General features: G+C 38.5%; 1 protein-coding gene across 1 annotated transcript in view; it reads right to left on the reverse strand.

The window, feature by feature from the left end:
• Positions 1 to 9736, reverse strand: part of LOC123947309 (pregnancy zone protein-like) — a 51927-nt gene extending 42191 nt beyond the window's left edge. Inside the window, exons 1-8 of the mRNA XM_046013446.1 lie at positions 9594 to 9736; positions 7221 to 7404; positions 6128 to 6281; positions 5916 to 5968; positions 5367 to 5387; positions 4740 to 4908; positions 3412 to 3496; positions 1194 to 1317 (exon numbers count right to left, since the gene is read on the reverse strand). Of these exons, the coding sequence (XP_045869402.1) occupies positions 1194 to 1317; positions 3412 to 3496; positions 4740 to 4908; positions 5367 to 5387; positions 5916 to 5968; positions 6128 to 6281; positions 7221 to 7404; positions 9594 to 9676 (873 nt within the window). The 5' untranslated portion in view covers positions 9677 to 9736. The remainder of the gene's footprint in view (positions 1 to 1193; positions 1318 to 3411; positions 3497 to 4739; positions 4909 to 5366; positions 5388 to 5915; positions 5969 to 6127; positions 6282 to 7220; positions 7405 to 9593) is intronic.
• Positions 9737 to 11022: the final 1286 nt, after the last annotated feature.

Raw genomic sequence — 11022 nt, forward strand, 5'->3', positions numbered from 1 at the left:
GGCAACCCAATTTCTCTCATGTTTATCTTTCTTATTGATGTTTATTTTGACATTCATCATCATATTCGTCACCCTTGCCTTTCATTCATTTGCTCTCTGCAGGTTTTTTGTTTGTTTGTTTTTTTAAGAGAAAGAGTACACACACCCTTGAGTCTGGGAGGAGGGGTGGGGAGGGTTGGGGAAGAGACAGAAGCATTGGGGTAGAGAGAATCTTATGCAGGCTCCACACCCAGCATGGTGCCCAAAGTGGGGCTCAATTCCACCACCCCAAGATCATGACCCAAGCTGAAAGCAGGAGTTGGGTGCTTAACTGACTGAGCCACCCAGGCAACCCTCTTTGAAGCTTTGGGAACTTTCTTTTCCATACCCTTACAGTGTCACTCACTGCCACTCCCTGGGCTTTTATGTTATCTTATTATTCTTTCATATGAAGTTTAGATTCCATAGCAAGTCATTTGATTCTTCCACTAACCAAAAAAAAAATTTTTTAAGTAAGCTCTTCACCCAACAGGGATCTGGAACTCATGACCTGCATTCAAGAGTCATAGGCTCTACCAGCTGAGCCAGTCAGCCGTCCCCTCCCACTAACCAAATTCTTAACATCTGTCACATTCTTTTTCAATTATCTGTTTGATAAGTGAAGGCCAACTTTGGATACTTCTGTATTATTTTATGCCTTTATACCTGGCATGCTGATTGTTCTCAGAAGGAAGTTACAAAACTGGCCAAATAAATATCACTATAAATTCACGAACCGAACTTTCCAGTGGACTCCAAGTATTACCAGGTGATCTTACAATGTTTCCCTTACTCCACACTTCTTTCTGTTGTACTGTTTTCACCATACAATATTACATTCTTTTGTATTCTATTGCATTATAATCCATGAGAAAACAAGATCTGGTGTTAGTGTCTGGGGAGAATGGTTTCCACATATCTGTTGACTGAATTCATTTTTTAATATAATTTTTTAATTTTTTATTAACATATAATGTATTATTAACCCCAGGGGTACAGGTCTGTGAATCGCCAGGTTTACACACTTCATTGCACATACCTTCCCCAGTGTCCATAACCCCACCACCCTCTCCGTCCCTCCCTCCCCCCAGCAACCCCCAGTTTGTTTTGTGAGATTAAGAGTCTCTTATGGTTTTTCTCCCTCCTGATCCCATCTTGTTTCATTTATCACATACCTGTTGACTGAATTCTTCACAGATACTTTGTGAAAGTCTTCCATGGCAGGTCGAATGGTATCGTGAGTATTTTCTGCATACATTAATTGTCACCAGACCAGAGACAGGCTTTCCATATGTGTATCTATAACAGTAAAGCAGTTATACAAAAGGATATTTGATATAAATGACTCCTATATTTTTTCACATGATTTTATCCATTCATATATCCATCTTGTTCATATAACAATTATATTTCCTTCCATACCATTTGTACTTGAGAAGCACTTATTTTGAAACTAGGTCTTAATTATCTAAGCAGACTTACAACTACAACTCTATGAGAAAATGCTTACTGAATCTTCTTTGAAACACCTCTAAAGGGAAAATTAACAATGTAGTATTTCTCAGATCTTTCCTCCCTTTCAGTTGAGCTTTTACTATAAGACTATCTTATTTCCTTCTTTCCCGCCATCAGATGATCTAGGTTATAATTCCAACTTTGGCAACACCTAAGTTGTTTTAGGGAAAAATTTAAGGACATGTAGACAGAGTATTTCTAAATCTTCCCTAATTCATATGTGTTTTAAGAGGATAAATGAGAACTTAAATGGGAATTTAAATATTCAAAAACACTAGTTACATATCATTTAACATATCTGTTATAAATGAAGAGTAGCATAGTGACTTAGTCCGATTCTCCCAAATCTAATGGAAGGATATGCTGTGGTATGGTCTGAATGTTTGCATCCCCCACCCCCGCCAATGTATATGTGGAAGTCCTAAACCCCAAGGATGATAGTGTTAGGGGACGAGGTCTTTGGGAGGTGCATAGATAGTGAGGGTGGAGCCTTCATGAATGTGATTGGTGCCTTTATAAAAGAGGCTTCAGAGAGATCCTTTACACCTTCTGCCATATGAGGACATGCCAAGAGGGCACCAGCTATGAACCAGAAAGAACCTTCACCAGAACCTGACCATGCTGGAACCTTGATCTTGGATTTCTCAGCCTCTAGAACTAAGACTAATAAATTTCTATTATTTATAAACTACCCATTCTGTGGTATTTTGTCATAGCAGGCTGAGTGAAGTAAGACATGATGGGAAGCCAAACTTAGTCCATTGTTTCTCAGAGTATGCTTAATGGACCACCTACACTGAAATTACCTGGTGTATGTATTGAGATTCGGAATCCTGAATCCTTCCTCAGATTTATGATTGGAATCTCTAGATGTGGGGGTCAAGGAAGCTACATTTTAACCAATAACCTCCACAGATTCTGATGTCACCCAAGTTTGAGACCTATTGCTTTGGTCCAAACTGTGAGGTAGGTGAGTTTTGGCTTCGATGACCCTAATCCTCCCCTTTTTAAAGTTTCTCCCCCTAATTCCTAGGAGGGCTGATAAAGTAATAAGTCATTTACTGTATCTCACTTCGTTGAATGTTATCTTTAAGTGTCACTCAAAGGGCTCTCCCTTCTGAGGGAAAAATCTAAAGCATCAAAACTGGTGAGAGAGGTGAAAATATGATCCTCACGCTGTTTTCAAAAGCAAGAGGTAAGGTGTCCTCAGTGCATACGGAGAATGTTCTACTGAACAAAAAAGCAATCAGGGAAGAAGTAACTATGACACGTCTTTTAAATTCGACATTATATATCTATATATCTATTTAAGAAGGTCTGCTTTGTTTTTTTCCCCTAATTTTCCATAGTTTATGAAATTGGGAGCAATAAAAAAAATGGGGATCATAGGATACAGAATAACACAGAAGTTGTGAACATGAGCATGAGCTTGAGCTGGATGTCCTGTGTTCAGTTTGGCACAGTGTTGGGCATGTACAATGTTTCATGAAACTAGATTTTTTTTAAATTGTAGAGACAATTATAGGGTGAAGAGTTGAGGGTCTGGAGTCAGACTGCTGGAGTTAAATTCTAGTCTCCCATTTACTTGAACAAGTTTTCTATCCCCCATGTGTTATAGTTTCCTCATTTGCAAACTAAGGATAACTATCCCCATCTCACAAGGCACTTAAAACATTTTCTGGCACATTTTAAGTGTTCAGTAAATGCTTTTGTTTGTAGTAGTAAGAATGTCCTATGCTGCTACCCCTGCTCTCTAGCTGGAGCTCAGGTGTGCTGGAGAGAAGTTATTCTCTAATTAAAATACTTTGAAGTCCACTAATGATTAATTGCAATGAACATAGAGTAGGAGACAAAAATGGATGAAAAAATGTAACTCACAGGCCACAGGCAGATACCGTAAATTCTTCATCTAGAAAACTGATAGTCTTGGGCATTTTCACTTGGACCTCAAACTTGGGCAAAACTGTTGTCAACAGAAGGAAGAAAGAGGTGAAGGTGGGTGGGCAGGATATCTTGTAAGTATTTGTAATGATTCTGTTACAGAACCTTATAACATTGAAACAAATGAAATGATTTCAATTACATTAAGAAGCTGCAGGGTCTCTACCGACCACAAAAATGTGATTATGACCGTGGGTATTTGTACCATGTTTATTTATACGCTGGTACTACATTTCCCAGAATCCCCTTTGAACTTGGTTGAGACTTAAAGATGGAAAGAAAGCAGCATCGTTAGTTTCTGAAGATCATCATGATTAGTTCGATGTGGTGGCAGGTACAGAGAGATGAGGAAATTCCAATTTGTCCTTATTCTTTCCCTCTGTGTCCAATTCTTCCCAACTTCTTGTCCTGCTGACTAAAAGAGGCCCCAAACCCACCACCAGACACTTATTACAGAAATAGAGAAGTGGTAGATACGAAGATCAGATACATCCAGTCTTCCATAGATTCTTCTGTCCGTTTCCCTTTGTGGTTCACCTTGGGATCTGAAGGTACCCTCGAAGGTGCTAATTTATTCCTCCCCACCCACGGTTCAGGAGAACTGGTTGGTAATTTCCTATGATCTAGCTCCCCCTCCTGGACCCATACTTTCCCATTCTCTCTCACAGTTGTGTAAGGCTCGCTGTTCCTGTAATATATCCCTGTTCAATAATCCTCAGAGCAATTCAGGTGAATTTGGGGAATGATGTTTTTGTGAGCAGTCTCTTCATCCATGGCATGAAATACTTCATTTTCATGAGAAAATCCACATGGCTAATAACTAATAAGATGGCTTCAATGTCTGACCATTTTGAATAGAGTAGTCTAGGTGTCGATCATAGACAGCCAGGAGATATAAGATACAGATCAACAGATGCGTGCAGATATTTGTTGCGTTGGTTAACAATTTTGGTTTGAATAAGGTAATGGACTTATTAAAATCTCTCTTACCTCTTACTGGCTCTGTGATTTTGGTAAATTCCTAACTGTTCTAGTATTGATGTACTCATTTGTAAAATGGAGAATGTAGAGTATTGCCTCAGATGGTTGATACGAGGATTAAATAAGATAGTACATGAAAGATTCTTAGTGAATATTTGGATAAATAAAAAAAACTTGCTAATTTCCAACTATTATCTGTTAGATTTTTGCTTATATCTATGTGTCAAAACTCCTAAACTCTTAAGTAATGTCATAAATGTCTTGGAGAAAGGCAAAAGTCTTACCATATTCATTCACTTCAAAGGGGTGCTCTATTTTTTCCCCTGACTCCCTCTGAAGCTTGACCTTATAAGCACCCAGAGTGGGCTCCACTGAGAGTGGGAAGGACAGCTGGCTGAGTCCTCCTTGCAGTCTGAGACTTTGCCATTGGAAAATTTGGTTCCTCTTGGGATTCTACAGATAAAAATACTATGAGTTCATAGAAACAACTGAAATACATAATCTGAGTAGAGGAAAAGCTTTTTAGGGAGAGCCCATTGGGAGCTGGATAAGAGATGGTTGGTAAATTGACACCAAAGGTACTGAGCAAAGTTTTCTAGGAATTCCACACTGAGGAAAGGGCAGCAAGTTTACCAGCAATGAGATATTACAGATCAGAGTACCTCTTTTTGAAATTACGCATATCCAATTTGGTCAGAAATATTGGAAGGGTCATGAACTTGTATCATCTCAAGGGACTTTTCCCCTTCATTAGATCTTTTCCACTCTCCAAAGGATTGAAGATAGACAGGGAAAACTGTATAGTTCTGGTGAAGTGCTAGTGGGGAGGGAGGAAAGGGGTGGCAAGGGGCAATGGAACTTAACTTGTAGTAAGTCTTCATCCCAACTGAGATGCATAAAATATTACCTACCTCAATATAAACCAATGGGAACTGGAAAGAAAAAAAAATAGTGTGAGTGTGGGATAGAGGTCAGAACAAGAAAGACATTTCATCAGCATTGATACGTTGTCCAGATGAGAGGAAGTGAGTCTGTATATTTCTTGTCCAAACAAGGAAATGTGCCCCAGTTTGGTTTACATGTGTAGTTTGGGACATATAGCTCTTGAGAAGTCATCACTTTACCTTTATGAAATATTGTACAATTGAGGAAAGTTATGCTAAGGTAAAAAGGTCCAAATAAATTTATTTTGCAGATAAAATTTATCTCTGAGAAAGTCTCCATTTATCTAAGGGAGAAATCAAATGCACTTACTTTCCTTTGTTCAATAAAAATTATTGTGATCTTTAAAAGCATAATTTCAACTGAATATTTTATTTTAATAATGCAGTTGGTGAACTGGTTTCCCTATTCTCCAGCAGTGCAACTCTTATGAGATTGTGTTGGTCTCAGGTCTGCAAAAAATGGGCTTGACATTGTTTCCCATTTCCCCCAAACTCATCCACTGTAATGAGACTTACCGTGTCATTCAAAGGGCGAAAACTTACATCCACAGAGACAATGCGGAATCTCACTGAAACATAGAGATTTTCCCCATTAAACTACCCAGTGGGAATCGAGGGTAAATAACACAGATAACAACATGCCTGGATTTTCGTGACTGCAAAATAAGGTAATAGGGAACCACACACCTGCCCCGTAAAGTGGCCCTTGCTGATTTGGTTCCTGATACCTGTTTGTCCCGGTTTGTAGATGGGTTTGTCTGTTTGGACAAAGACAAGGCTGTTTACTTTCGTGATGTGCACTGTCTTCCTCTTTATGAACTGCAGGGTTGGCCCCTTCACCTCCACAGTAATCAGCCCTGAGGAAGACGGGAACTCCGGAAGCTGTAAGGTAGAAAAGAGCTGAAAAATCTGTGCAGACCTACTTCAGAATGTCTCAGTCTTCATGACTTTCTTATTTCTCTGGTCAGTTCCAGAGAACGAGTGAGGAATAAATCGAATATTATGTCCCTGGATTTATAGATTCTTGGGTTTAATGTAACATGACAGTAACACTTTGTTGATTTAAAGGGGAAATGTCACTGCAATGAAAGGAACTAGTTCTTCACACAGTCATGGGGGTGAAGGAAATAACATGCTCTCATTTGCACAGCAAGACGATGGCATTAAAATGATTATCAAATGTTATTTTCCAGTGGTCAACATCAACATTATGTGTTATCATTGGTAGTAAGCCAGTATCATTAACTATTTCATTCCTTATGTAATAAAAGGTCACAAGGACAAGACATTAACCAATGACCACTTGTGAGATCTTAAGTAAGTCACTTAAATTTATGACTTTTAGTGTTTTTATGGGTAATGGCGTGAACTTTATTTCCCTCACAAGTTTAAGGGCAAATGAAATCTTTCCTATAATTACTATTATGTTTTGCATATTGCACTGGATTTGTTTTTAAATATTATGAAAGTATATTCAGTAAAACATAACTTGAAAGCCACTTTGTACTTCTCAGTGTTTTCATTATGCTTTTTTTCTTTAAAGATTTTATTTATTTATTTGACAGACAGAGATCACAAGCAGGCAGAGAGGCAGGCAGAGAGAGAGAAGGAAGCAGGCTCCCCGCTGAGCAAAGAGCCTGATGCCGGGCTCGATCCCAGGACCCTGAGATCATGACCTGTGCCAAAGGCAGAGGCTTTAACCTACTGAGCCACCCAGGTGTCCCTCATTATGCTTTTTTAATGTCAGGGGTCAGGACTCAAGGCATCAGCTAATATGCTCTTCCTCTAACGAGCTTCTGTATCCCAAGGAGTCATACTGACAGTGAACGGGCTGCAGTAGAAGGAGTTCTTCTCTGTCACCACGTCTGCAAGGAGGGTTCTGGTCTGCAATCCATACTCCAGAATTATGTTGAGTGTCACCGTCTCATTCAGGTGATTAAGCATGACACAAGCTTTCTCGGGAACTCCAGCATACAGCTGTGATGGGACCAGCACCAGATACTGCCTGTGGAGAAGAGGCATCTGGATCAATCATGGAGAAGTTAAAAAAACATCATTATTGTGGTGGTATTCTAGATCATCTTTTCTGGAATCTCCAATCATAGAACAGAGCCAGATTTCAGCAAGAAGGTAGAGGAATGTATTCTTCAAAGGCCAATCCAAAAGACGTTAGAAACTCAGAAACCTCCAACCAGTTAAACATTAATATGTTTCTGTTATGCTGTGGAGATATTCACCCTCACAATATTTGTAAAACTATTCATAAGCTATGGATAAGCAGTCCATGAGTCATTTTGTATTTTGGATAGAAATTATTTTCAGGGGTGCCTGGGTGGCTCAGTCAGTTAAGTGTCTGCCTTCAGCTCAGGTCATGATCTTGCGGTCCTGAGATAAAGCCCCACGTTGGGCTCCAAGTTCAGCAGAGAGTCTGCTCCTCCCTTTCCCTCTGCCCTGCCCCTTTGCTTGTGCTCTCTCTCTCTCTCAAATAAATAAGATCTTTTTTTAAAAAAGAAGTCATTTTCAAATTTAGAGATGGGATACCATTCAGCTTTAACAAAAGGAAATATTGTCATTTGCAGCAACATGGAGATGGGCTTTGATATCATTATTAATGAAATATGCCAGAGAAAGATAATATTGCATGCTATCACTTATACGTGGAATATTTTTTTAAAAAGTCAAATTCATAGAAACAGAGAATAGAAAGGTGGCTGCCAGGGCCTGGAGTGAAGGGGTGTTGAAGGAAATATGGAAAGGTTGGAAAAATGGTTCAAACTTTCAGTTATAATAAGATGAATGAAGTCTGGGGATATAATGTAAGACATGGTGACTATAGTTGATAACTGCATTGTATAAATAAAATTTGCTGGAAGTTGAATTTAAACATTCTCAGAAGAATAAAAGAAGAAGAAAAGTAAATATGCATGAGGTGGATGTGTTAATTCACCCAGTGGGAGGAATCCTTCCATATATGTGTATATGAAATCATCATGTGGTACAGTTGAAATATTTTGTAATTTTATTTGTCAATTATATGTCTATAAAGATGAAAAAACTTTTTTTTTAAGCAACCACAAAATGTGATGAACCCATTGATTATCATGAAAGCATTAAGAACCTGCCTACCAGTGGTCTTGGGTTTCATGTGGATGATATGAATGTTGTTATTCCAGGACACTAAAGTGATAACAATTAATAGGTAAGGAGGAATTGAATTGCTTTGCAGTATTTTTCCAGGAGCAATTTTAGCTCTTTTCTCTCTTACAGTCGCTGATGTTGGAAGACAAGCCAAGCTAGGCAAGGCTAATCACCAAATACATTACCATGTCCCCCCAGAAGAAAATACCACTTTCCTGCTGTTCTTTGCCCATCCTTTGCAACCACTCAAACGCGCTGTATTTGCAATGCTCTGGTTTGCCCAGGCCTCTCTCTCCTTCTGAAGTGACCTTGTCTATCTAGATACATCCTATTTACTTCATAGGACTTTTCTCAAGAACAGCTGTCTTTCTGCACACTTAGGTGATACCCCTTCTCTTATATTGCTTAAAGGTTCCAGGAGGAGGGAGATTTTTTCTGTGGGCATTCTCACAAAATCCTGCAGTGCTTGCTTCTGGTTTTGCACTGTATTCCTTTCTCTGTGCACTATCTCCTCCTATTTTCTATACTGGGAGGTATTGAAGGCAGAGCCCACATTCCGTTAATCTGTATATTACCAAGATCTAATGCCAGCCTCTACAGCTTTCCCAACACATTGAGTGATCTGACACACAAAGCCTGGCTTGTGTGAAAGTCATGCATCAATCCTGAGGATCCCTGACTGGGGGAAAATAGGGCCACTGAGCCATTTCACAGTGGACAAGACACAGCAGCCCTTTTCATGAGACAATTATAAAAATATGCTTTTCCCCCCCTTTTGGTGGGAATTTTATATTATTATTAAATGAATGTTGTATAATTCTGTAATCTTATTTGGTGAATGTTTCATAAATGTTACCACCCTATCTCTCTGTGTTTTCTAGAACTGGAGTATGCCCCTTTCCAAATGAGCCATAACAATTTACTGACCTTTCCAAACCCCTTCAACAGCAGATAACTTCACAGGAAATCAGAAAATAAGTAAGAGAGACATAGCAAGAGGCAGATAGCACAATGAGATAGAGAATGACAATAGAATTTTCTGGAAATGTTGCTTACGGTTTTGAAGCAGTGGAAGCATCTCTGGGAAGGAGCAGGAAAAATACAATCAAGACTGGATTGGGCAGTTGATTTCCCCTCATGGTGGGGAGAGAAAGGAAATAATAGGGAGCTGAGTCCTTGATTCCTTGAACTCTGTTCTTGTAATCTCTGGTTTTTATTTTACTTGATGGGCAGTGAAAGTAAACTGCTAACCACTTATTTTTGTAACATATTAACTACTTGCAGTATAAAAAAATCAATTCCAGATTATTTCTACAACCATCAGTTTTCTTTAATCCACCTTCTCAAATTTTCTAAGTCTTTGAAAAATAGGACTTTTAGGCTACACTGGCTTTGATTTTTAATCAGTACCTTAAATATTTTTAAGAAGAAAAAAAATAAATTATATGACTTGATAAGATCAATTAATATTCTTGACTTTCAATTTCTTTTTTAAAAGAGGTATTAATGTCAATACATATCCTATATCAGTTTTTAATAGTCTAGGGAACATCACATATTCCCCTTGGCTTCATCCTATCTGGTTCTTTAATGAAACAAAGAAGTGAAATTTATCACAGGATTTCATTTGTTTATTTATTTTTTAAATAAACATATAATGTATTATCATAAGATTTTAAAGAAAATAAATCTGAAGACAATCTCTCCCTTGGTTAGCAGCTTAACGTGTGCAATTTATAGCTCTCTTTATGTTTGTTTGTAAAGAAAATGATAGTTCGTTTGGATACAACCAATGGAATACATACTTATTATTTCTAAGTTCATTGAACATCTAGAATTAAAGCCAATTCATTCCTTTTATCCCTAATGAAATGACCTTTATTTGATGAACATTCTTATTTAATTCTACTTTGAGCAATATAAAAATGTTTTATCATGGTGCCTGGGTGGCTCAGACAGTGAAGAGTCTGCTTTCAGCTCAGGTCATGGTCTTGGGATCCTGGGATCAAGCCCCATGTTGGGGGGGGGGGGGGTCCTTGCTCACTGGGTTGTCTGCTTCTTCCTCTCCCTCTTCCTGTTGCTCAACCTGCTTGTGTTCTCTCTCTCTCTGTCAAATAAGTAAATAAATAAAATCTTTAAAAATATTACCAATTGTGATTCATCATCCTATTTGCTTTCCAAGGGAGATTGGGGTGTTAGAATCTATTTTCATGGAATCCACACTGTTACATTAATTTAACTGGCACCCCAAAAAAATAAAGTGGGCATATTTTGAGTATAGAACCATTTAAAATAGGATGTGGTGAGAAACAGGCATTTCTGTAGATGAAGTCCATTTTGTTTTTGACATACTTTTTTTTTTTAGATCTATTTATTTATTTGAGAGTGAGAGAGAGAGCACGAGTGAAGGGAGGAGCAGAGGGAGAGAGAAAATTTTAAGCAGGATCTGAGCCCAGTGGGGAGCTAGAGGCGGGGCTCAATGTCA

The sequence above is a fragment of the Meles meles genome, chromosome 7 (assembly GCF_922984935.1).
Source record: "Meles meles chromosome 7, mMelMel3.1 paternal haplotype, whole genome shotgun sequence".
NCBI classification, from domain to species: Eukaryota; Metazoa; Chordata; class Mammalia; order Carnivora; family Mustelidae; genus Meles; species Meles meles.